This window comes from Apodemus sylvaticus, chromosome 15, assembly GCF_947179515.1.
Source record: "Apodemus sylvaticus chromosome 15, mApoSyl1.1, whole genome shotgun sequence".
NCBI classification, from domain to species: Eukaryota; Metazoa; Chordata; class Mammalia; order Rodentia; family Muridae; genus Apodemus; species Apodemus sylvaticus.
The window spans coordinates 64433872-64459403 of record NC_067486.1 but is presented as its reverse complement, the minus strand read 5'-3'; the positions used below and the strand labels follow the sequence as shown (position 1 = coordinate 64459403).

Below are 25532 nucleotides of genomic sequence, written 5' to 3'. Positions count from 1 at the left end.
CCAGCCGCCAGGCGCAGGCCGCGGAGGGTCCACATGGCCGCCTGCTCCGCCGACGCACAGCACCCCACGGCGGCCGCGGCGCTGGCGCTCAATGTCACCGAGGGCCCGCGTGGGGAGGGCGCAGGCGGGGTGGGCGGGGCGTGCAGGCGTGACGCAGCGGGCGTGCGGGACGTGCGCGACGAGTGGGGGACGCGGCCAAACGCCCAGCCTGCCTGGGCATGAATGCGGAGGAGGAAGGGCGATGTCTGCCAACTGGGAAGCGCTGACTAGTGTTTTAGGACAGTGCAAGCGAGTGACACACGCCGAGGGTCTTGGGGACCAGGGCCCTATGGCGTCCTGGCTTCGGGAATGTCCGAACGAAGCCTGCTTCCTACTTAGCTATGTTTTAAAAAACATCTAGTGATTCTCACCGCTTACCCACCCTCGCCTCCCCAAGCGCCGTTGTTTCTCGACCCTTCTTCCAGGTCTTATTCCTCATTAACAACCTATGCTCTAGGATCAGACAGGAAGGCAAGCCCTGCTCTCCGCTCCCGGGCTCACAGTACTTGCTGTCAGGCAGCACCGCGGACACCTCTGCTCCACGGTGATTGGTCGGCTGCGGGGTCCTCGCGTTCGTCCAATATGGCGGCGCCCAGTGGCAGTGTGAACTGTGAAGAGTTCGCCGAGTTCCAGGTGATGAGGTTTTTCTCACGTGGCAAGCTTGTCTAGCCTTTTGTCCCCAGATCCTACTTGGTGCTTTGGTCTGGGAGGGTAGATAGACAAACTGTAGAAAAAGCAGGCTGTTCAGAGCTTTTTATAGGGGGACCTTTGGAGGTCATGGGGGCTAGGGGTGGCCTTGGGAAGCGTAGGTGCTCTGTGCAGGGAGGTGCCTGAGGCCCTCCGGGTCATTCTGGACTGGTAAAGCCGAGCTCTGAAGCTGTGGGTAGGGATTGTTAACAGTTCAGCAGTTCCCTGAACTTCGCTTCCTGCTTCTACCAATACTCTCCCACTTCTAAGTTGAGATTTTGTAGGAGAGAGAAAAGTGTACTTGATAAAGTATTTGGCATAGTGCCTTTTTTGTTTGTTTGTGGTGCGATACAATGAGTATTTGGAAGCTTGGGGAGGGGGAGGGGGGAGGGTTAAGTGTTAAGTCAAATACTTGGCCGGTGCTGTTGTCTTCTTGATCCCGAGAGAACGGGTAACAACCAAGTAAAAATGTGTCTTTTTAGCCGGGCGGTGGTGGCGCACGCCTGTAATCCCAGCACTCTGGGAGGCAGAGGCAGGCGGATCTCTGAGTTCGAGGCCAGCCTGGTCTACAGAGTGAGTTCCAGGACAGCCAGGGCTATGCAGAGAAACCCTGTCTCGAAACAAACAAACAAACAAACAAAACCAAAAAAAAAACCATAAACAAACAAAATGTGTCTTTTTGTACTAAAAATATCAAAGGTCCAGCACTCACCTAAGAATTCAAGAATAACGATCTGGATGTTGATCAATTCACAATGATAGTTCTGCTACTAAATTAGACTTGAAGTTAAAGAAAATATGACCTTTAAGAATGCATTTTAAGCCGGGCGGTGGTGGCACACGCCTCTAATCCTAGCACTTTGGGAGGCAGAGGCAGGCGGATTTCTGAGTTCGAGGCCAGCCTGGTCTACAGAGTGAGTTCCAGGACAGCCAGGGCTACACAGAGAAACCCTGTCTTGAAAAAACTAAATCCAAAACCAAAACAAAACAAAAAGAATGCATTTTAAGTAAAGATAGTAAAATTTGTTAAGCATGCCATCATTTCCCTATCTGTAGTAATCTTAATACTTTGAGTAGCTTGTAGGTAGTGATATTCTTGAAGATAATCTCACCAGATTGATTTATTTGGTAAATAATTTGGCCAAAAGATGTTTTTTTAAAACATTCTTAAGAGCATCAGTGTTTTGTGGGTATGTCTGTCTGTGCTCCACATCAGTGCAGTACCTACAGAGGCCAAAAGAAGGGATTGTATCCCTTAGGACTAAAGTTACAAACAACTGCCATATGGTGCTAGGAATTTAACCTGAGTCCTCTGCAAGAATAGGTACTATTATCCACTGAGCCACCTCTCCAGTCCCTTGGCCAGAAGATTTAATGAATATCTCAGTTAAAAATCAAAAGACCCATTTACCCAGAACCAGCCTTAGCATATATTTTAATTTTGTAAGTAGGCATTAATTTTTGTTCCCACCCCTTCACAGATAGGGCCAGAACATACATGAAAGTGCTGTTATAATGTAAAACATTAGTATGGCATTTACACTTAAATGAATTTGGTAAAATTATAAGACATGGTAGACTGGGATTTTCACAAATTACAAATCAAAATTAACATTCTCAAGAGTTGTTAGATCACTTTGTGTGTAGGTATCCTAACTACAGAAAGCCCTGCACTGAATGTCAGAGGAAAGAAACTGAAAGTCTTGTCTTTTTTTGTTTGTTTGTTTGTTTAATTGTAAATATTAGGTAGGATTTTACCTCATAATTATGAGATGTTGAAAGAATTGTATTGTGAATGTTCTGTGTAACCACCATCAAAATGCTTTGGTCAGTGACTTGCTATACCTGTTCCGACTCTGATTTATATCTATTTATATCTGGTATCCACCTTTCGATCCATTAGCCCACTTTTTAATTTGAAAAGAGGCCTTAACATCACTTAAAACAAATGAAGAGTACTTTTAAATATGCTGCATGCATATCATTAACTGAAGTTCAGGACTTGTTTACTATTTTGGAGGGTTATATTTTGTATATGATGTAGTGCACAGGTATTTACAAACACTCCTCCTAGTTTGACGTGGACTTGTTCTTGTAAGGCAGACTTATGTCAGCATCAAAATTGATGTTTTCATCTTCAAAAGTTTTCTCATAGGCTTTCCTACGCAATCCCTGTCACTTTCTGTCAAGTTCCAACTATTAGTAGTTCTGATTTTGTTTTCATACAGCTATATATTTTAAGCTTAAAGGTTTTTAAAGAGTTTTAAACTTTTTGTATACCCCCTTTAGTGTAGAATTCCCAGAAAATATCCTATTTCCAATGTGAAATAGAATAAAAAAATTAAAATTGAATGCTTCAAATCTCATTTTAATATATAATCAACAATTTACTGGGTATATTTATTTTTAGCCTGCTCAAGCTGCCGTAACTAAATACTACAGTCCTAAGTGGCTTAAACAACAGAAATGTGGTTTGCTGAACTTTTGGAAGCCAGAATTCCAGGATTAGGGTTGTGTTGGGGTTGGCTTCTGGTGAGGTCTTTTCCTGGCATCTAGACAGTTTTCTCACTGTGTCTTTACACCTCATCTGTGCAGTTGGAGTAATGTCACTGATATCTATTCCTCTTCCAGTGAGGACCCCAGTTGTGGCAGATTAGAGTTCCTGCCTTGCTGACCTCCATTTATGTATCTCTGTGTGTGTGTGTGTGTGTATGTGTGTGTTTGACAAGATCTCAAGAAGTCCTACCACAGCCTTTCAAGTAGCTGAAACTGTATTTTGTGTGCCTGGTTGTGACTTCTATTTAACTTTCATCCCCGAAAGCCTTGCCTATAAGGACTAAGGGCTTTCACATGCATTCCGGGGTAAATAATTTGGTATCTGCCAGCTACCAAGCTCTGGGAGATACTGTGGTGGACAGAGTATGAGATGAGGAACTTTAAATGAGGATAAGAACATGAAGAAGGCTCTGGAGCTAGTACAGGAGAGCTCAGAAAGAAAGAAAATGAGGTCATAATTGAGTTGAGCCTTAGATAATACCAGTTGAATTCTAGGCAGAGGTAATTGCACACAGGCAAAATGTTTCCTGTACAGTCATGCATTGCTTAATAATGGGGAGATATGCTGAGAAATGTGTTACAGGTGACTTTATGTTGTGCAAATATGAACAGTAATTAAACCTTATCTAGGTTTAAGCCAATCCCTGTCATGGCTTCTTGATGCAATTGGGATGCAGTAAACAGGAGATCTGCGAAGCTGCTTTAAGAAGGATTATGCTAAAGTAATGATGGAAAGACTAGCATGATAAATACATAAGCCAGTAACCGTCATCCATTACCATTGTCAACTGCACTCTGTACATGATGATATTTGATACACATCTGACTGTAAGCACAGTGTATTTTTTTTATTACCAGCATTACAAAAACTTGAAAATTTTAGCTCCCTTAGACGCTTAGGGGAACACAGTCAAGGGCTGATCAAGAAAAACATTTTGTGCGTGGCGTGGTAGCTCACTACTTTAATCTCAGCACTTAGGGTCAGAAGCATGTGGGACTTGTGATTTTTGCAGCTTTTGGATAAGTCTCGTTAGTCACTTTTGTGTTCTCTTTTGAATTTAGAATCTAAGCTCTAAGGACTTGGCATGGCATGTGAGCATCCCTAGGCCGGGCAGTGGCGGAACATGCTTTTAATTGGGAGGCAGAGGCAGCTGTATCTCACTTGAGTTCGAGGGCAGTCTGCTCTACATAGTGAGTTCTAGCACAGCCAGGGTTATACACACAGAAACCTGTCTTGGAAAACAACAGAGCGAAAATCCTAAAGTGCCTCTAGCCATAATCTTCCAAATGCTTCTCTCTCCCAACCCTTTCCATATCTAGCCTTTATTTGAACCTTCTGCCTTGTCACTTCTAACTTTTTCCTCAGCACATGCTCCTGTTTTCCGTGCTTCCTCCCTGCCGCTGTCACTCACTCTGAAGTACCTTCCCCTTCTCCCCAGCTGAGACCCAGGTCATGTTTCTCTTGGACAAAATAACTCACTATTTCTTTCCAGAATGGTTTTCTGTACTTATTACTTATTTGGGTATACATAATTGATTTTGAGTTGACTTTACACTACCCAGCCTTTGTCCTAGGCCCTCCTGGAGTTGGCATAAGGGCTTGATGCTTCTTTCACTGTAAGGAAATGGGCCTGGTAAGAGACCTTTTTTTGGTAATCTACCCATTACAAAAAAATCTAATCCTTTTTTTATAATCTGCCGATGAAATTTAATAATAACATGATTGTCAACAATCCTGGAACAAGTGTGCATCAGTACAGTTACTGTCATTGTATTTTTAAAAATTTCTTTTAAAATTTTATTATTGTGTGGGTGTGTGTGTGGTGGAAGAGTACAGGACACACGTGTGGACATGAGTCTGAGCAGAGGACAGTTTGAGGAGTCGGTTCTCTCCTTCCACCTTGCTGTGGATTCCAGGACGGAACTCCTGGCTCAGCGCCGTGTAACAGCATGCAGCTCCACTTGCTTGGCCCTGTGGTGATAGAAGTGCTGTGCATTTGTGCTGCACACAGGTGGTAGCTGCTGCCAACATGTAGTTCTTCAGCATAAGTATGCTGTGGTAACTGAAGGTTTTAAATTGAGAATTTCAACTTAAATAACTTTGCATGTTAGTGTCAAAAGCCCGGTTTTAGATCATAGGTTGGTAATCTATTAGTACACAGGAAAGGGAGGAAAATGGTGTATTTGGCAGACCTAATTTATAGATTCTGATGGTAAGATTGCAAAGTAGTGGCTGAGTTCAGGGGCAGCTAGATGGTTTAACAGGTAGAAGTACTTGCCACATTGCAACCTGAGTTTGATACCCAGACTCTGTACAAACTTGGAAAGAGAGACTGAAATCCACAAAGTTGTCCTCTGAGCATGCCGTAGCACGTGTGCCCACACGAACTAATGCATTTTTTAAAAAGTAGATTCATTGCCCAATTAGTACAGACAAATTCTATTACCTTAATAGTGTGTTTATGTTGTTTTATTGAGAGGATTTGTTTATCATGATTAAAGTTATAGTAGGTATTCAAACTCAAAAACTGGTTAAAGTTCAGCATCAATAAAAGCTCAGCAAATGTTAAGCTGCATAAACTTTAGCCTGGATTGCTGTCAGTCTCCTGACTTATCTACCCTAGTGTCCAGTCCACTTTCTAGGCAGCCATTTCAGAACAGAAATCTGATTATATAGCCACCATTCTTAGGGCATTTCGCTCATTTTCATCCTGTAACATATCCTACAATACTGAGTCTCTTCTTATACTGTGTTTATATATTCAATGGTCTAGTTAAGTGGTGATATCAAGGGCATCCTTGCAATTCCTGAATTCTTAATAATATTGAACCTGAGGTAAATTCACAGTCCCCATACTGTGCCAGGAAAGGTTAGTAGATGTTAAAAATACTACCAGGACAGGGTTACCTAAACACATTTGGTAGTGTTTTAACTGTACAAAAACATTACGCTGTATAGTTTAAAAACAAATCTTTTAAAAAATATATTTATATGTGGTTGCCTGCATCTATGTCTGTTCACTGCCTCCATGTCTAGTGCCCTTAACACCTAGAAGAGGATGTGAGGTTCCCTGGAACTGGAGTTTCTGATGATTGTGAGCCACTATGTAGATGTTGGGAATCAAATCTGGATCCTCTGGAAGAGCAGCCAATGTTCTTAACCACTGAGCTACCTTTGTAGCCTTAAAAACAAATCTTAAAAGAGTTTCACATCTCACTGTTCTTTCTTAAAAGGAATGAGTTTTATACGGGAGGTTAAATGCTGTATTGCCAAGGAAAGACCATGCTAGAACACACTTAGTCAGCCATCCTCTTTGGCCTCTTTTCTCTCTTGCTCTTTTCTGCATTGATGATGTCCAGGAGACTTTGTCTTACAGTGCCCCTCTCCACCCTTGGGTTTTTACATTTTTCCCACCATCTTCTCTGTGGTACCTAAGCCTTGGAGTGACTGATAGAGATTTTAGGGCCAAGCAACCAATAGTCACTAATCAGCACTTTGACCAATTATGAGTCTTAGCATTAACTGCCATCCCCTGCAAAAAGAGGCTTTTCCAAAGAGGACTGACAGCAGCACTGACCTGTGGGTATAAGCATGAGTAGTTCAGAGGCGTCTTGACAACATGTCTGTTAGCAAACACAACAGTAGTAGGTTCCCATAGTAGGGCTTATGACCTGTCCAGCCATGGTTTCTCGACCAGGTGTGAATTCTTACTGTGGAACAGGTCTCACATCTAATCAGAAAATAGTTGGTTATCTTCATCTGTCTGGCCACTGTTGCAGGGGTGGCTACTTAACCTCTAGTCTGGCAGGTTGTTATTGTAATTCATGGTGCCCACATGACTTTTCTTCCCTAGGAGCCTCTTGGCACCTTTTGATGGTAGGGAAGCTAGCCACCTGGAGGATGCTTCTTGTTTAGTTTCATCTTGGTGTCTTTATGTCCTGTGAGCAAAGTGTATGGCGTCTTCAGCAATTGGATCTTATCATGTAGTCTGGTGGGCTACCAAGAGTAATGATAGTTACTTGGATTGTTTTGGGGGTTCTAGGGTCTCACTGACTATCTACTTGTAGGGAGGTATTTCACACTTGGCATTTGGGTTTTCATATGTGTGACTTCTGGGAGGACCATTATCTACCCATACAGGGTACTTCTTTTTAAACTTTTCAAAAAGCAAATTGTATTTTTAAAAGCTTACAAAGTAGACTTCATTAGGGATTCTTCATAATTTGTAGTTGGAGTTAACACTTTATTCTACCCAGTCTTCTCTGCCTGCCCTCTGGCCTGCTCCAGCCTAGCCCCAGGTTTCTCCCCCTACTCTCATTTCACCTGTGGTCTACTGTCCCACCTCCTTTAAGATTCTTTTTTTCCTTCTCTAATGTCCCCTTTGTAGCTCTCTGGCCTCTGCAGCACCCCAGGCTAAACACGCTGCTGCAAGATATGAAGCTAGGATCTGCATGAGAGAGAACATCCAGTGGCATCAGAGGCATTGCTTGATCTTCCTACTCAGAATAGCCCTGAACCCCAACTTGGTCATGTTCCACTCCATCGAACTAGCTTTCCCTTTCCCACAGTATTTCTCTATCAGCATCTGTTGTTTGAATGCTCTGGGAGTTAGTAAAAAGATACACTCTGCTTCTTGTTATACTGTTCAAAGAAGAAAGTTGCTGAGAGCTTTCCTGGCCAAGGAAGACTATCCAAGAGGTACAACTGAAATCTGGCCTCAGAAGATAAGCTCACTGTGAACACAAGAGATAAAGAATTGGAAGGAGATTTTTAAAGGGGGTATGGGAAAAAGTAGTTGTAGGTTAGGCTGGCTCTGTCCTTCCCCCTCCTAGAGACAGGTCCTTGCTATGGAGCCCAGGCTGATCTCTAGCCCATGATTCTCCTGCCTCAGCCTCCTGAGTGCTCAGATCACAGGCTGTGCCACCACACCCAACTGTTTTCTTCCCTCTGACTCACCAAGTGCTACCATCACTCATTTGGAATTTACTAAGGTGGACAATATATGCCCTACATTATATGACATAATATTTAAAGTAGTAGTTGCCCAGGGAATATATTGAGAATTTCCCTTAAGAGTTATAGTTTACAAAGAATACTATCAACAAAAATAAACACAGAAAATAAAGACAAGATAATGAACTTTGTGTTACTTACCTGCAGTGTTTTCATTAAGTTTCATTTATTTGGGGAAGGGAACGCTTGTGCCATGTATTCAAGTGAGTGGAGGTCTAGGACAGCCTGTGGGAGCTGGTTCTCTCCTTCCACCGCGTGGTCCTGGGGCCTGAACTTAGCTCATCTGGCTTGGCAGCAAGTGCTCTCTCACAAGCCCTTGCCTGTCACTTCTTCATCTAAATTATGAAGTTGTGAAAGCTGCTCTGTTTCCATATTGAGCTCATATGCAGGCCGTTACAGTACTCTGCAGTTTAAGGGGATGGCGTGGTAGGAACAGAGTTTAGCCTACGTGCTCTGATTAAATGGTTGGCCACACTTGACTACTCCACAGACAAGAGTATAGAACTATTGAAAATGTCTTCAAGGAAACCAGGAGTGGCTTAGTGGCAGGGCATTGCCTAGCATGCACGAGGACCTGCGTTTGAGTCCCAGCACTGGGGTGTTGTCCATTGTTTTTTGGTAACACAGGCAACGTGTTCACTGTATGCCATTTTTTTAAAATGTTACTTCATAAATATGTAAAAAGTAATAAGAAAATGTGTTAATATATTGCTAATGGTTAACTTTGGGTAATTAAGTATTTTTTTTCAAAATGTGAGGGGTGCAGTAACAAAACTGCTGAAATGGCCACTCTGTGGTGTGATTAAGAGGAAGGTTTTTATAGTGAATGAGAGAGACAAATAAAAACAAACAAACAAACTTGGTCCTCACGGTGTGGGGAGCATCTGTGCTGTGCAGTGTACTTTGAGCTCCTTGTCCTTTTCTTTTTTTGGGGTGCAGTAGATTCCTGGGGTGGACCTGAGGGCCTCACAGGAGGTAGGCAAGCGCACCACTATTGAGCTGCATCTCCAGCCACTTGGCCATAATAAATAATTTTTGGTATTGTTTTTCTTTGGATTGGGTTTGTATGAGTTGGAGACTTTGAAGGAAAGCCAAGCCTTAAGAAATGTGAACCATAGTTACTAAAGAAAAGCTAGAACTATTTCCTACCTGTTTAATGAATTAAAAAAAAAAAGCCAAAGTATGTTTTTTCTCTAGTAGCAAATTTGTTGTTATCACAAAATTATCTGTAGTCATAGTAGAAAGTCAAAGGTCTGCAAGGTCAGGCTGGCGGTGGTCGGCTTTGCGTCTGTGAGCTGACCAACCCAGCCCTGTGTGTCTCCCAGCCCCACAGTTGCAAGGTTAGGCTAGAGCAGGCCACCAGTGGTTGTGGTTGGAGTGCCCTTTCTGGCTATGTGTTGGATGGGGGGGTAGAGCTTACCAGACCGTGGATCTCATGGCTGAGGCACAGGGCTAGACGCACAGTCCTCGCTTAGAATCACTGTTTGTAGCATATCCCACCTGTCACCGTTGTGATAAAGAGATTTTGACTGTATTCTTTGGCTTGTTTCCTCTTATGTAAAAGGGTTGTAAAATATCCAAGTGTTTTCTCCTTTTGCTTAAATATTTAACTTATCACTTAACCTTTCACTGAGATTATATTCTGTTCTTTTATTTTAAACATGTATAGGAATTACTCAAGGTGATGAGGACAATTGATGACAGAATAGTACATGAATTAAACACTACGGTTCCAACAGCTTCCTTTGCAGGGAAAATCGATGCCAGCCAAACCTGTAAACAGCTGTATGAGTCTGTAAGTTCACCTCTTGAGTCTCTCTCTTTGGTGTTTTTTTTTTTTTTTTTTTTTTTTTTTGTTATACCTTTCTTTGCAGGTAAAATGAGAAATATGTTGACTTATATCTACACTGTGAAAAACATGACATCTTGTGTACACCTGAAGGTGGAGCACACTGATTTTAATATGGTTTTTACGGCTCCAGACATTGTGTCGTGTGCACACAAATCTGTGAAGAGATGGCTGTGAGAATGGGAGCAGCAGTAGTCTGGCCTGTGTGCTCATTGCATAAATACACAGTGTGCATGGGATGAGCACGAGGACCGTGAAACAGTCCAGTCAGTAAGTAGCAGGAGTGAGGACCTCGAATGGGTCAATCCCAAGACACCTAGGAGCCAATGGCAAGCAGACTGAGAACCTTGCAGGCCTTTTACGTTTTGAGAGGAAGTGTGTATTAGGAAAGGAAGAAAAAGCTGCAGGCATTAATAAAACTCCCTTTCTGTTGCTTGTAGGTCTCCTTACCTGCTGGAGTTCTCTTTTGAGTTTGCAAAAGCAGAAGGAAATGGTACAGCTGTGCTGTAGCTTACTGAGGCCCTCCATTAAGTTGGAAGTTAAAGTTCAAATGGCACGTGCTTTTTTATGCTTTCCCACCATTACTGTGTAGATTTCTAGTGGATTGCAGGTGTGGAAAAAGACATTCTGTGGACAGACTTACTGATACCAATTAAATTTAGAACACTACCTACCTGGCATCTTAGTTCTGATTTTCTTTGTTTAGTTAAAGTCTGTCTTTCTATTGAGCAATCAGGTAAATAACTGGTTTTATAAAATTGGAAGGTGTGGTGTTTTTGTGATTTAGTCATGGTAAGTGTGTGTGGAGTCTCCAAGTCCTAACATACTGTGGGATGTTTGATAATACGTTTATGTCTTCAGGTATCTCTGACTAAAGAACTCGAAATGTATGGCCACTCTGTTGCTCTCCTCCCTTCTACCTGTCTAGTCTCTACTATTCAGTTCTTCCCATTTCCAGTCTTCTGTTAGCATAGGGGTTGATAGTATCATGTGTAGCAATATAGATTCTAGGACCAAGTCAGATCTCACATCTGCTGCTTCCTAGGTTGCTGACTGAGCATTTCGTATAACCTCTCCTCACCTCAGTTTCATAATGTTGTAGAGGATTAGTGAACTAAGAGCGTACTGTTCTATGTATTTTAATATACTTGCCAGAGTGGCCGCTATTATGTTTCAAATAACTTTGTCCTAGAGTCTGGGTCTGTGGGGCTCTAGCCAGTAAGAACCACTAAGACCTCTTCTTGAGTGTCATCCCTTTTGAGGAGTCCAGAACATCCAAAGTTGCTTATAGTTGATGAGGACATATTTGCATTCCTTAATGGTGACAGTTGTTCATAGGAAAGAATATGAGAGCTAAAGCATAAATTTAGACAGTTAACCTCGAAAGGCTTCTCGTAATAAAAATTAAATAGTTTCACTGAGTTCTCCCCAGGTGTGATTGGAAGAGAAGCTTGAGCCATGAGCATTCTTCCTTGCCTACCCAGGGCAGGCGGAGAAAGGCTGCCTTGCTGGATGTGTTACTTTAAGAAGGGCTATGAGAATCATTCTGTCAGTTAGCCTTGTAGTCAGCGCACACAATGCAGCCACTAAGCTCTGCCTTGGCTTCTCTTTGTCAATACTTTAAATTTTTAAAAAGGCCTCTGATTGCATAGTTAAATATAATATTCTTTATATTTCTTTATGTAACTAAGATATTCTCCACATCCGTTTGTTCACATCATCTTTCCCTTGTTAGCAACACGAGAGACTGAAACCAACTAGGAAAGACAAAAAGGAGCGACTCTAGTCATCAGCCGCGGGGAGGGTAGAAGTGAGGAGAGCAAGGTTGGTCAGGAGGCCGCAGGCAAGGCCGAGGACTGTGCGCAGGAAGGAGGAGCAGGAGGTACTGGCCAGGGTTGGGGAAGGAAGCGCCCGGCCTCCTCCGCACCCTCTGAGGCTCTCTCACGTGATGTAGGCAATCCAGCCAACAGTTTTCTCTTGCAGAGAATTTTAAAAATTGTTTTAAAAACTATTGCATTCCTGAAGTCTCATTTTTTTCCCTAATACTAAAATGTAACAAATTAATGTGATTTCTTTCCTTCTTTTCATTCTTTTGTCCTTTTAGTTGATGACAGCTCATGTCAGTAGGGACAAAGTTATAAAGAACTGTATAGCACAGACCTCAGCAATAGTAAAAAGTCTCCGAGAAGAGAGAGAAAAGAACCTGGATGACTTAACGTTATTAAAGCGACTTAGAAAAGAACAGACCAAGGTAAGCTGAGCAGACCTTACATTTCTAAGGCAAAGGTTCCCAGATATAGCCTTCAAAATGGAGTTTTAATAAGTACACTTTCAAGTAAGTTATGGTTATTACTTTAAAAAAATGTTCAGGACAGGGTTGGGAGGATGACTCAGTGGATAAATTGTTTGCTATGAAGTATGAGGACTGGAGTTTGGATCTTGAGAAGCCACTGGAAAAATTGGGTGGTTGGGTCTAGAGCGATGGCGCAGTGATTCATAATGCAGGCTGCTCTTCAAGAGGACCTGGGGTTGATTCCTAGCACCCAGATTGAGGTTCAGAACCATCTGTAACTCCAGTTCTAGAGCATTTGATCTCCCTTTCTGGCATCTGTCAGACGAATACCTTAAACAAATAAATACATCAAACCAGGAGCAATAACAGCAACAAACATCTTGGGTGGCTTATTAGCCACCTGTAATCACAGCGCTCCAGAGGCAGGTAGAAGATTCCTGGGCAAGCTGACTCGCTAGACATACCAGAATTGGCTAGACCAGGGTCAGCCTCAGTAAAGTAAATAAAGTGGAGGGTTGTGTAGAAAAGCCATATGACATAAACATCAGGCCTTCATTTACATATGTGCGCATGCGCGAACACACACACACACACACACACACACACACACACACACACACACACACACAGGAGGGGGGAGGTCCAGAAGAGTAATACCTTGTTGTCATGTCCTCAGGTAGGTTTTAAATCACACTTAGATATGGTATAGTAAATGAATGTATATTTTATAAACAAGTGTCGTATATAGCTTGGGGAAAATTAATATGGAATTGTATTTTATTTCTTTTCTTGTGATATTTTCCAATGTTTAAGGAAACTCTTTGGGAAATGTGTCTGCTTACTTGAAACATTTCTTCATGAATTTGTGTATTGAAAATATTTACCCCTTTTATTGTATAGGAATCTGCTAAAATACAATATAGATTCCTTAAGTTCTAGCTATTGCCCTATTTAGCCATAAAGACATGGCACTGGTTGAACATAGGTAGTCTCAACCCCTCAGGGGGTGCCTACCCCACTCTGCAGGCATTGTGGGTTGGGCTCTTTATATACCTTTTCTACACCTCTCAGCATCTCTGCAGCGTTGTTACTCACACTGTTGTGGGCCAGCTAAGTGGCAGGTCAGGGTACCTGCTGCCACAAAGACCTGAGTTTGATCTCAAACCCACATGGTGCAAGATCTAATTTCCATAAATTGTCCTTAGACCTCCACACCTGCTCACTATGGCTAGACACACACACACACACAGAGAGACACGAAAATTATAAATATAAATTATAAATGCAATTTCAAAGTCAAGTGCTCAGTCAGGGATATGTGAAGGGAAGCTTTTCTTCATGTAATAAGTTAATGAGGCAGAGTCACTGCTGGGGCTTACAAGAAAACAGCTGTACTCTGGTGTTCCGGGTCCTCGGCCCACAGGCGATCAGTACCCACAGATCTCGGCTCCCACATGTGAATTTAACTTCCTTCCCCAGACGCCGTGTACTTTACGTCACCCGCGGTTGCTGATCGCAGTTAATAGAGGTGTCCGTGTTTGGTTCATGTGAAGTTCTCACCCCAAATACTTTTGATCCCCAATTGTTTAAATTCACAGATCATACAGAGGGCTGGCTGCACTTTGTTACATGGAATATACTGCCATCCTTTTTTAAGGGAACTTTTAGGTACCATTTTAATTTTATGTAATTCCAGACCTAAGAGAAGAGCTGCCAAGCAGTGTGATCTCCCATGCAGACTCTCCCTGGCTCCTGTTCCCCTGTTCACGGTCTCTTCTCCCTCCCTTTCCCTGTCTCCTGTGTACACATGCTACTTTTCTCTAGAATGATTTCGAGCACTTGTTGTATCCTTTTACCCTTAAATTTATAATGTCTTATTTTTCAGTTTATTTGTATGTGTGTGTAGGTCAGAGGACCACTTGGAGAAGCTGGTTCTCTTTTCTCCCAACACAGGAGTTCCCGGGATTAAACTTAGGTCATCAGATCACTATGTTGTCTGTTTAAGATGGCACAGTGGGCTCCTGTCAGGTGACTGAAAGGGCAATGGGGAACTTTTTTTATAGTAAGTAGTAAGGGACTTGGTGTTTGTTTAGCAGATGTAACCAGATGCACAGGAGCGCACAGCAAGTAGGCCAGGCTGCTGTGCTTTCCCTGCATGCAGCCTCAACCCTGTGCTTGTGGCTCTGCCCGTGAGTGCTGCTGAGGTCGCTGTTGCATACTTGCTTGTTCATCGGGCAGTGACAGCGTCTCTGGGCGGTGAACACGTTCATAGGCCGTGTACTTCCCCTTGGTGTTCAGGGGTGTTTGTAGGTTACTTTATACAGTTGGTCTAAGTAGCTGCGAGCTTTCTGTTCCTGAGAGCATGACTGCAGACCTGTCCTTCGCTATGAGGAAAGGTCATCCTTTCCAGCGGGTCCATTAGCTTCACTAGTGGAGGAGGAAAGACGGGCTGTGCTGTCCAGATCAGCCCCCTGGATGCTAACCCCCGATGGTGTGAGCATGCAGCAGCCGTGCTACCCTTACTTCCTGGACTAGTTCACTGTATTGATGGGGTGTGGGGCAGGACTGCTAAGTCATGCAGAACAGTCAGAGTCCAGCCAAGCCCTGGTACTGGGAGCGATTGTGTCTGTTTGCTCAGCCCTTATGTCTGCCCCTTTGCCCTGCCACATGGACTGCAGGGAGGGGCATCGGAAGCAAGCAGTGAGGAACTGTGAGGTTTGCTTCCCAGCCAGAGGGCAGCTGTGAGCTGTCCCATTGCAACTGAGGAGATATGCAGCTGCCTTCTCTTCGTGTGTGCTTATGGAATCTGACAGAGTCCTTCAGATGTCCAGGCCTTCCTCCTTCACTGAGAATGCAGGGACACTAACTGGTAGCTCTGAAGTCACAAGCTAATAAGTGGCTACGCATTTTAATAACTTAAATTGTCAAGCATCTAAGTCTCATCCTCTGCAAACCTTGTACAACCTACTCTAGCCTTTTATATATTAGGGTTGTGGTTTTTGTTTTTTGTTTTTAATCTTTTCCATTTGGAAAATTCTAGGCATTTTATCTCTTACTATATAAAATCCTTTCTACCTAAGACATTTTCATTCTCACCCACGCCCTTTTCAAATATGAGCTAGCGTATTCTGGAACCGAATGTGAGTTACTATGACCTGGGAACCCTGAACTTGATCTCCCCAGGTTCCATGCTCCTGGAAGCATTTTCATAGAGTTTTTATAGTAAGAGGACAAAGAAGGTGCTTGTCAACTTTTCTTATCAAAAATTACCTCATATTTTTTACCTCCATAACATCTTTCTTACCTACTTATTGTTTTTGTTTCTTTAAATAAGAACTGAATTCAAATTTTATATAGGGCACAGTGTAGCAAATTAAGATTATTTGTACCGTATTGGTATCAATTTTCTGTTTTTCTGTTTGTTGCAAATCTTAGCATCTTGGATTTTTATATCTTGCCGCTCCAGGGGCAGAAGTCACACAAAATGGAGAATTAGAGAGGTTTTTGTTTTGTTTTGTTTTTGTTTTGTTTTTGTTTTTTTTGTTTTTTGTTTTTTGTTTTTTGAGATAGGGTTTCTCTGTATAGACCTGGCTGTCCTGGAACTCACTCTGTAGACTAGGCTGGCCTCCAACTCAGAAATCCGCCTGCCTCTGCCTCCCAAGTGCTGGGATCACAGGCATGCCTCAGCACTGCCCGGCAAGAATTAGAGATGTTTTATATCCCGACAAACACCTACAGAGGTGTCGGTGACCTTTAGCAGTCAGTGCTCTTTGTAGGGGCAGAGGAGAGCGGAAAAGGCTTGCCTTCATGCTAACCTGTAAGCAGTGTCAGGGACAGAAGATGCTTCTCCCCCTTGATCAGCAGCCAGCACGTGGCAGGCCGGTTTCTTTGGGTACATCTCACTTCCTCCACCACAGGCCTTACCGTCACCCCACGTGGAACACCATCGAATTGGGTTCTTGAAGTGACTAGCAGGAATCCAGAGTTCTCCACTAGGAGTCCCAGGCAGACCAGTGTCTCCTCAGTGAGGCTTCCAGGTGGAATAACTGATCCTAACAGGTGGAGCTGATGAGAGGAGTTAGCCGGCCTTCCGGTGAGCTTCTCTCTGCACGTGAGCGTCCTTTGCTCACCGTCAGGCCTCCTTCCTGCTTCTGTTATGATGGCAGCAGTGGTGACTGCCCTCAGAACGTTTTGCCTTCTAGTTGTTTCCAGGGGAACTGCACTCTTGGGCTGGTTTGCTGCTCTTTTCCTCCCTGTCACAGAGTGAGTAGGGCCAGCTCATCCCTACACACAGGGCCTTGGAGGACACCTTGAGACAGACATGCTTGGAGTGACAGTGCTTCCAGGGCCAGTGTGTCAGAGAGCTCAAACAAAAATGTCATATTACATATGCTTTGTAAAAGTTGATTTTCTCTTTATATTGTATATGAGTGCATATGTGGGGGTATGGTCTCCTGTGCTGGTGTGTGTGAGGCCAGAGGTTATGTCAGGGTGTCTTCCTCAATCCCTTCTCCATCTTGAGGCAGGGTTTCTCCTGACCCTGGAGCTTACAGTTTAGCTAGATTGGCTGGCGAGCAGGCCCCAGGATCTGCCTGTATCTGCCCCATCACTGTTCTCCAGCACTGAAGCTATAGTTGTAACTCTTTACAGTTCTGAATTTCTAATTTTCTCTTGCAGTTGAAATGGATGCAGTCAGAACTAAATGTCGAAGAAGTGGTAAATGACAGAAGCTGGAAGGTAGGAAAAATGTTGATTTTTATAGAGAAATAGGAGAGAAACTGAACAAGCAGGAGGCAACCAGCAGAGGGGGCTGTGCAGGCAGTCGGTGTGGAGGCACAATGCCTTACAGGCACGCAGGATCTGGCCTACAGAGCAGGCTCAGAGACAGTCTTTGGATCTCCTAACACTAATGCATGTTTAACATTCAGAGTTTTTACTGTAGTTAAGTGAGAACTTTCAAAGAGGTTATTTGTTAAACTTAGCCTTTTGTGCAGTTACTTTTCATAAAAACAAAGTTGCAAGCATTATTCTGCAATTGCATCAGTTAATATTCACTGAGTCTCATTACACAGGGAACATTAAGGAGGGGAAACACTCGGGTACATAAGGTCCAGGAGAAGGAAAGAACAGGCAGACTTAGCTCCACCACTCTCCTGCTAGATGTCCTTGGGTTAGATATTAGCTGCTGGACACTGACTGACTTCTGGCATTTAATAACTGCTCCTTCGTCAGCTTTAGTTGCTGAAATAATTTTGTTTTACAGTGTTCACAAACAAGAAAGGAAAGAAGGAAGGAGGGAGGGAGAGAGAGAGAGGGAGAGAGAAAGCGGGAGGGAAGGAGAGGGGAGGAAGGAAGGAGGTAACCCTTAAGCAGAATGCTGCTGTTGTCTTGGTGTGTGGCCTTCCGGGTTTTATGTGCATAGCCAGGCTTGTTAACTGTTCTTAAAGTCGTAGTGAGGTCATCTTCTATCTACTTGTAGCCAGCTCTTTTACTGTGTCATTAAATTTAAAGAGATTCACAGCATGTGAAGACATGAATAAATTACAGCTATAAATTGAGTGTCTATGGCATTTCTTCATCCTGTCTTCCTTGCCAAAGTGTAGCCTGAACTTGTCCTTGCATTTTGGCAATGACTGTATATTCCTACATTCTCTGAAGAAATGATAATTTATTCTGGGACTGTGATGGGAGAAGGGTATGGTGACTGTCTGGCCTTTGAGAGCCTATGCAGAGGATTTTGGCACATGCAAGCGGGAAACCTTTTGGATATGATATCCCAGGTGCTCTTCAGAACGATGGGATTACATCCCAGTAGACCTACGTGTTCTCAGGACACTTCACAGTGGGCTGTACTGAGAGAGAGTATTATTCTGTCTGTCATTAGCCCACAAAAAAATCAAATTTTAGCCAGGCATGGTGGCCTGTAACTCAGGAGGCAGGAGGATTGTTTCAGGCCAAGCCAAGCTACAAAGCAAGTTCAAGGCCAGTATGAGCCACAAAGACCCTGTCTCAAAATGCAAATTCCAAGCATTCAAGGGTGTACAGTGGGCATCTGCCTCTGCTGTGAGGGCTTCCACACGGAGGGAGGGACGTGCTTTCACATGCCTGAGACTTCCTCAGTATATTGAATTTCCTTTGTTAAAGAACGATAATATGATTTGTGTGTGTGTGTTTTCTTTAATACAAATCAGAAGTCTTCTCACATGATATGTATCTGTGTTTTCTTTGACACACATCAGAAGTCTTCTCACATAAGAATGTTAACTGCTTCTTTATCCTTTTTAAACCTTTTTTTACCTTCTCTGAATTGTTCTACCAAAAACTTTCTGTAGCATAGTTCCATTTAGTCATGAAGGCATTCTGACATTTATGATATGTTGTTTCAAATTTTAGGAAGCAAGGTGAACAAAACAAGAAATACATAACTATGCATAATTTAGCAGAAGACAGGTCCACCCAGCAAGTGGGTGCTGAAATTGTCTAGTGAGTGTTACCAAGGTATACATTATGCTTAATTTGGTGTGCTAAAGAAACTTACTGTTTCCTAACCCCAGATCAAATTTATATGTAGGCTTGATTTATACAGGATATCCGGGTGACTTTTGTTTCTGTTTGAATATCTTAGGTGTTTAATGAACGCTGCCGAATTCACTTCAAGCCTCCAAAGAATGAGTAGAGAGAGAGTTTTTTAAAAAGACCTGGTCATCTCCTCGCCCGGGCATGACAGACGCCAGCAGAGCCGGCTTCCGAGGGTGATCTCCGAGCCAGCAGGACGAGGCCTTTGGTTGGTTCAGCCCTTTCAGCCAAGACCTCAAGTCTAATTCTCATAATTATAAAATAATCATTTGCTATTTTATACTGATTCTGTAAAAAATGTTTTATAACTATTAAAATAATTTTCTGACTCAGTGTACATATTTATTTGGCGGCTTTGCAAGTTGAGATAGTCAGTCCTCTAAGAATTTGTACAGTTTCCATGTCATGCCTGCTTGAGTTTCACAGGTTTATTAGTATAGATAGGATTATAGATTAGTTTCTCTTTTGTCATTGTGGGTTTATTTTAAAGGAGTAGGATCAGACTGGAGAGATATCAGTGGTTAGGAGCACTGGCTGCTCTTCCAGAGGACAGGTTCCATCCAGCACCTGCATGGCAGCTCACAACTGTCTATCTAGTCCCGGGGATCTGATGCCCTCTTCTGGCCTTTGCAGGCACCAGGGACACATGTGATACACAGACTTACATTAAGGCAAAATACCTGTACTTGAAAAATAAAAATAACTGGAGGAAAAAATGACAAAATCAGGCTGGACTCTGTCCACACAAACACTGCTTTCTTTGTATAGCTGGGCGTGGGGACTCTTGCCCGTAATCCAGTGTCCTCAAAAGCTGATATGGGAGTCTTACAAGTTTGAGGCCATCTGGGGCTATATATAGTAAGAACCTGTCTCACAAAAGAAACACTTATCTTAGCCAGGCTGTGGTGGTGCACCTCTTTATTCTCAGCTCTTGGGAGGCAGAGACAGGTGGATCTTGAGTTCAAGGCCAGCTATAGTGAGTGCCAGGACAGCCAGTACTACACAGAGAAACCCTGTCTCAGAAAACATTTGTTTTTACATTTAAAACTAATTTGGGTTGGGATTGGTGGTGTTTCCTAGACAATTTTCCATGGACATAGAAGAGAAGCATAAGCTCTAGAAAAGGAAAAAGGGGTAAATGACTAAAACAAGAGCCCTGTTGGATTTGAGGATTTCCAGCAGTGAAGTACTTTGTACTGCAGGGAACTAGCTGTCTGGCTATAGAACACACCATCCCAGGTTAATAGCGTCACCCTGTTCATATTTGCTGTGTCACAGCCCTGTGGTTCTGAAGTCCAGATGGACTGGACTCAGGGTGCGAAAGCTGAAATGCAGCCTGGAGTGAGACTGGCTTTTGTGTGCACAGAAGCAGGGGAAGACTGCTTCTGAGATCACTGAGCTTGGTGGCAGAATTTAGATGCATGAGTTGTAAAAACAGAAGTCCCAATCTATTCCTGGAGGCTACCTGCATTTCTCAGTACACGGGCCCTATTTCTCCATCTAAACATTAGCCGTGGTGTTTTAAATCTTCACGGTTCTGCAGTCTTTCTGACTTCCTTTCCTGCTGTAAGCCAGACCAGCTGCATTCAAAGGGTTCTTATTAGCTCTACCATAATGCTGCTTTTCTCTAACTGAGGCAATTGCTGATCTGTGTGTCACTCCTGCCTTGTAATGTAGCAATCACGGATGTGATTAGGGAGGACATGTGCTGCTGGTTTGGATTCTGTTGAGTCATGGCTTAAATTAAGCATGTGGCTCTGACTTGGCCAGTGTCTGGTAGGCCTGAACCTGCAGCATGATGATCTTCATCAGATTATGTTCCTGGAAATCAGCCATGGAGGCAGAAGAGTTCCCTGCTTCATCAACAGAACTTTTTTGGAGTGTTTACTGTGTGTGTTTGTTGGAGACACCGATATATTCTTTTGGGACTTTGCTCAGCATAGCACTTACCTACATAATACATACATGACTCTAGATTTGATCTCCAGCCTCCCCCCTCCCTGCCAAAGAAAGAAAAGGCCTTAAGGTGGCACACACCTTTAATCCAAGAACTTGAGAGGTGGAGGCAGGCAGATCTCTAAGTTCAAGGCCAGCCTGGTCTATATATTGAGTTCCAGAGCGACATAGACCCTATCTGGCAAAAAAGTTGTTTACAGTTACCATATAGCCTTTCTATGAGAAAAAAAAAAAAGACAATATTGAAATTTTTTTCAGTGAACTTGGTCTGTAACAATTTTTAAACGACATGAGATAAAAGTCTGGATGATGTAAATGAAAATACAGCAGCCGGGCAGTGGTGACGACGCACGCCTGTAATCTCAGCACTCTGGGAGGCAGAGGCAGGCAGATTTCTGAGTTTGAGGCCAGCCTGGTCTACAGAGTGAGTTCCAGGACAGCCAGGGCTACACAGAGAAACCCTGTCTCGAAAAAACCAAATCCAAAAAAACCCAAAAAACCAAAAAAAAAAAAAAAAAAAAAAGAAAGAAAGAAAGAAAAAAGAAAAAAAAGAAAGAAAGAAAATACAGCTAGGATCTTGATGATGTTCTTGGGGGAATTCAGAGTCTCGGCTAAGATCGACTGAGCCTTCCAGACTCCTGGATATGTCATCATTAGCCTCCTAGCTAATGTAGTCATGTTAAGGTGCCTGAATTAATTAACCCAGTGTGACATTAATTGAGCACTTACCTCAGTTTGGAGTAAGTTAGTATAAACAAATACACTGAACATGTGCCAATAGCATTTAAAGCTTCAGGTTGGAAGATAAAATTCCTTTATCATTTTGAAAAGTAGGTTTGCTTTCTGAAACTCCTGTCCACATCACTACCTCATAGCAATTTGGACTTTGCTGCTTTTACTTGAGAGATACAACGTGCCAACATTCAGAGACAATTTGCTTATACTTGGCAGATGATGGGCTCATGAAGAAACACTTATGTCAAGTTCTATGCAAAAATACAGGAGGTCAGGGAAGTGAATGGATTGCAAATGACTGCTGGTTGGAGAACATAATGCCCTTGCCTTAGAGCCAATTTAATTAGGTACTGAAGCATATTCAGCACTGTAATTAAGGACAGTCTGTTAGTCTCTAATATAAGTTGTGCTTTAAAGCTATTTGGGGATGGATCAGTTTGTGCTAATGTTATTGCAGTAGTCTGCTAATGACCCACCTATTCAGGAATAACATATAAACAGGAGATTCATTTAAATTATAAAGTAGCCATGTTACCTAGGGTTAGGGGCCCTAATCAAACATTATAATCAGACAGCTTACTTGTGATCTCAATATATATGCTTAATTAGCCTTGCAGAATACTCTAAATGTCATTGAAAGAAGAATTCATTCCAAGTGTAAACACTGCCAAGAATAAGAAAGAAAATTACCATTTCCAGCAAGGTCAACTATCCGTGTGGGGAAAGGAGAAGAGGAAAGAGAAATTGAGTAAAATTGATGATTTAGAAAATACATACTTTGTGTAAAGATGTGACACAACTTATGATTTGGACGTCTGTCCTCTTGGGACTTTAATGAATGGAGCGTGTGTGTGTGTGTGTGTGTGTGTGTGTGTGTGTGTGTTTAGATATGGTCTTTCTATACAAGCCTTGTTACTGGCCTATATCTCACTGTATAGACTAGGCTGACTGAATTCGAAGAGACTGGTACCTCTGCATCCTGAGTGCTGGGATTAAGGCATGATCCACCATGCCTTGCCATGCTCCGGTGAGTTAGAGTCTTACTAGCTTAGACTAGCCTCAGATTTGCAGTGATCCTCCTGTCTTGGTCCCTGAGAACTGGGGTTAAAAGTGTGCCTAACCATGTACAACCCATGCTCCTTTTACCTTAATTCTCAGAAATAAGTTGTCCTAAAGACAACATTTACGCTTTGCTCTTCTGTGTGTTTGTGTGTGTGTGTCTGCGTGGAGACCAGAGTAGATGTCTAGTGTCCTTCCCACTCTTTCTCCACCTTAGTGTTTTGTGACAGGGTCTCTCACTGGGCCTGGAGCCCATTGATGCAGATAAAATGGCTGCCAACAACCCTAGCGTCCTGCCTTAACATTCCCAATAGAGGACCATACAGGCTTTCTTCTTGTACAACGAACACCTTTAGCTGTGCAAGCTCCTTAGTCCCTGAGGCTTTAATTATAAAGTTTTAGGATTTATCATTTTTACATTCTGCATTTTATTGGTCTTACATGCTATCTGTTATTATCAACGTCAATGCTGTATTTATAGCAGTTTAAAGTTATGCACTTCTAGGTCAGTGGCTCTCAACCTTCCTAATGCTTTTACCCTGTAATACAGCTCTCATGTTGTGGTGACCCCCAGCCATAAAATTATTTTCATTACTACTTCATAACTGTAATTTTGCTACTGTCATGAATCATAATGTTGCTATCTGATATGCAGATAGTCTTAAGTGACCCCTGTGAAAGGGTTGGGGGTTGAAACCCACAGGTTGAGAACTGCTGTTCCAGGCAGAAATAAAGTTTGCTAGAATCTAAGAAAATGCTGATTTTTCCTTCAACATTTTATAAGAATTCTCAAGCATTTTCTGGGGAGGATTTAAGCAGCCAGCTCCTAGATGCATTGGCCACTTGAGGGTTACTCCTGTGAAAAGGAGGAGACAGAGCCTGAGTAACTATCTCCCTCTCGATTCACTATGGGGGAGTAGATAGCTAGTCTGCTGATACTTAGAAATAATTGCTATTGAATGAACTGTTTCCACTCCAGTTTAAAACTCTAGCAAGCAAAAGCTGTCCCATGTAAAGCCCCCCCAGTGACTGCTCGCTGCCTTAAAGCTAAGTACAGATTTCCTTAAGCGGCCCTGGATGTCCTCGCTGCCCTGGCTCCCTCCTGCCGTCACTGCGCAAGGCCCCCTGTTCCCCTCCAGTACTGAGCTGCCTTCTGCTCCTAGCCAAGACCCAGTGTCACTTTGAATGTCTGAGCTTGCTGTCCCCTGACCAGCTCTTACCTCTAGTCTCCACTGTCACTTCATTACGCCATACCTACTCTCAGATGAGGTGTCCCTTCTCTCACACTCGGGTCCTGGCCATACTCTTAACTTGCTGGTTTTCCTCTTCTGTTTGTGTACCCAGTGTACAGAATGCGTGGGATACCGATAGTCCCACACCCCATTTCCTCCTCTGATAGTAGCTCTGTCTACTGGGTGCCTAGATTCCCTTGTAGCTGGGGAAGCAATCAAAGTTCTGAAATAGAAGCATAAGCCTAAAGGGAGATTTCTCAGTCTTTTGTAGTGCTGAAGGTATGGACTGCCCTGTTCTCATTGTCTCCATCTTTTTGTAGATGTAATACATTTACAAAACAACCAGAAAACAGCATAATAGAAATATAAATCATTACTGTCAGTAATTACATGACTTGTCCTTGGTCCATACCCCAGAGTTATTCCCTAGCTACTTCCCAGCAACAGTTAATCAAAGATTAATCTGATTGTTTCAGATGTACTTTCAGACCGTTTGTGATTGTTCGTGGTCTTGCTTCAGCGCACCCGCTTGTCAGCTTACAGTATTCATTCAATTAGATGTTTGCCAGGATGAACGCCCCTCACCTGCTCCCATTTCCTATAAAACCTTATCCCAGTGAGAGTTCAGGGCTGCTTCACCAAGGCAGTGAGTAAGCCCAAGCTCAGGTTTGTAGTAAAGAGACCCTAATATGATTGCATTGGAGTCTGCTCCTGGTTGGTCCTCTGGGCTCACAAATGAGGCACAACAGTCTTATGGCCCAAGGATGTCTACAAGTTGAATGTAGTATCTATCAAAATTAAATATCAGTCACACCTGATGGCATAAGCATTCAGTCCCAACTACTTGGAAGATGAAGGCAGTAGAACTGTAAGTCCAAGACCAGCTGGACTACAGAGTGACTTCAAATGCAGTCTGGGCAACTTAAAGAGGACTTTTTCAAAGTTAAAATAAAACAAAACATGGATATGACAGTATTGGCCTGGGGGTGTGTATTGTTTAGATTTGTTCCTCCAAAACCACAGGATACAGAAGCAGTATACAAATGGGAGCATGTGAAAGTAGTCGCACACAGTGTCAGACATCTATGGGTTAAGAAAAAATGTCTATAAGACACACACCTAAGGCTGGAGAGATGGCTCAGCAGTTAAGAGCACTGACTGCTCTTCTAGAGGTCCTGAGTTCAATTCCCAGCAACAACATGGTGGCTCGCAAACATCTGCAATGGGATCCTATGCCCTCTTCTGGAGTGTCTGAAGACAGCTACAGTGTACTCATATACATAAAGTAAAAATAAATCTTTGCCAGGTGGTGGTGGCGCACGCCTGTAATCTCAGCACTCTGGGAGGCAGAGGCAGGTGGATTCTGAGTTCGAGGCCAGCCTGGTCTACAGAGTGAGTTCCAGGACAGCCAGGGCTACACAGAGAAACCCTGTCTTGAAAAAACCAAAAAAAAAAAAAAAATGAAAAAAATAAATAAATCTTTTTAAAAAAGACACACACCTAATAAGAGATTAATATGCAAATTTTACTAGGAAC

The 25532-nt window shown here is 43.0% G+C and overlaps 2 protein-coding genes across 2 annotated transcripts in view; one reads left to right on the top strand and one right to left on the bottom strand.

Moving 5' to 3' along the window:
* Fam162a (family with sequence similarity 162 member A) overlaps positions 1-264 on the bottom strand; it is a 28727-nt gene extending 28463 nt beyond the window's left edge. Inside the window, exon 1 of the mRNA XM_052158009.1 lies at positions 2-264. Coding sequence (XP_052013969.1) covers positions 2-35 — 34 coding nt within the window. The 5' untranslated portion in view covers positions 36-264. The remainder of the gene's footprint in view (position 1) is intronic.
* On the top strand, positions 264-19342 carry Mix23 (mitochondrial matrix import factor 23). The gene is made up of 5 exons (XM_052158008.1): positions 264-672; positions 9966-10091; positions 12250-12396; positions 17116-17175; positions 19064-19342. The coding sequence occupies exons 1-5, from the start codon at positions 622-624 to the stop codon at positions 19112-19114; spliced, it is 435 nt and encodes a 144-aa protein (XP_052013968.1). The 5' UTR covers positions 264-621; the 3' UTR covers positions 19115-19342.
* The last annotated feature ends 6190 nt before the right edge of the window (positions 19343-25532 follow it).

Excerpts from the sequence above, each read along its gene's own strand:
- Mix23 (XM_052158008.1), top strand. The coding sequence starts at position 622 with ATGGCGGCGCCCAGTGGCAGTGTGAACTGTGAAGAGTTCGCCGAGTTC. Across the intron at positions 673-9,965 it reads AAGAGTTCGCCGAGTTCCAG|GAATTACTCAAGGTGATGAG; the intron begins GTGATGAGGTTT and ends AAACATGTATAG. Across the intron at positions 12,397-17,115 it reads TTAGAAAAGAACAGACCAAG|TTGAAATGGATGCAGTCAGA; the intron begins GTAAGCTGAGCA and ends TTTCTCTTGCAG.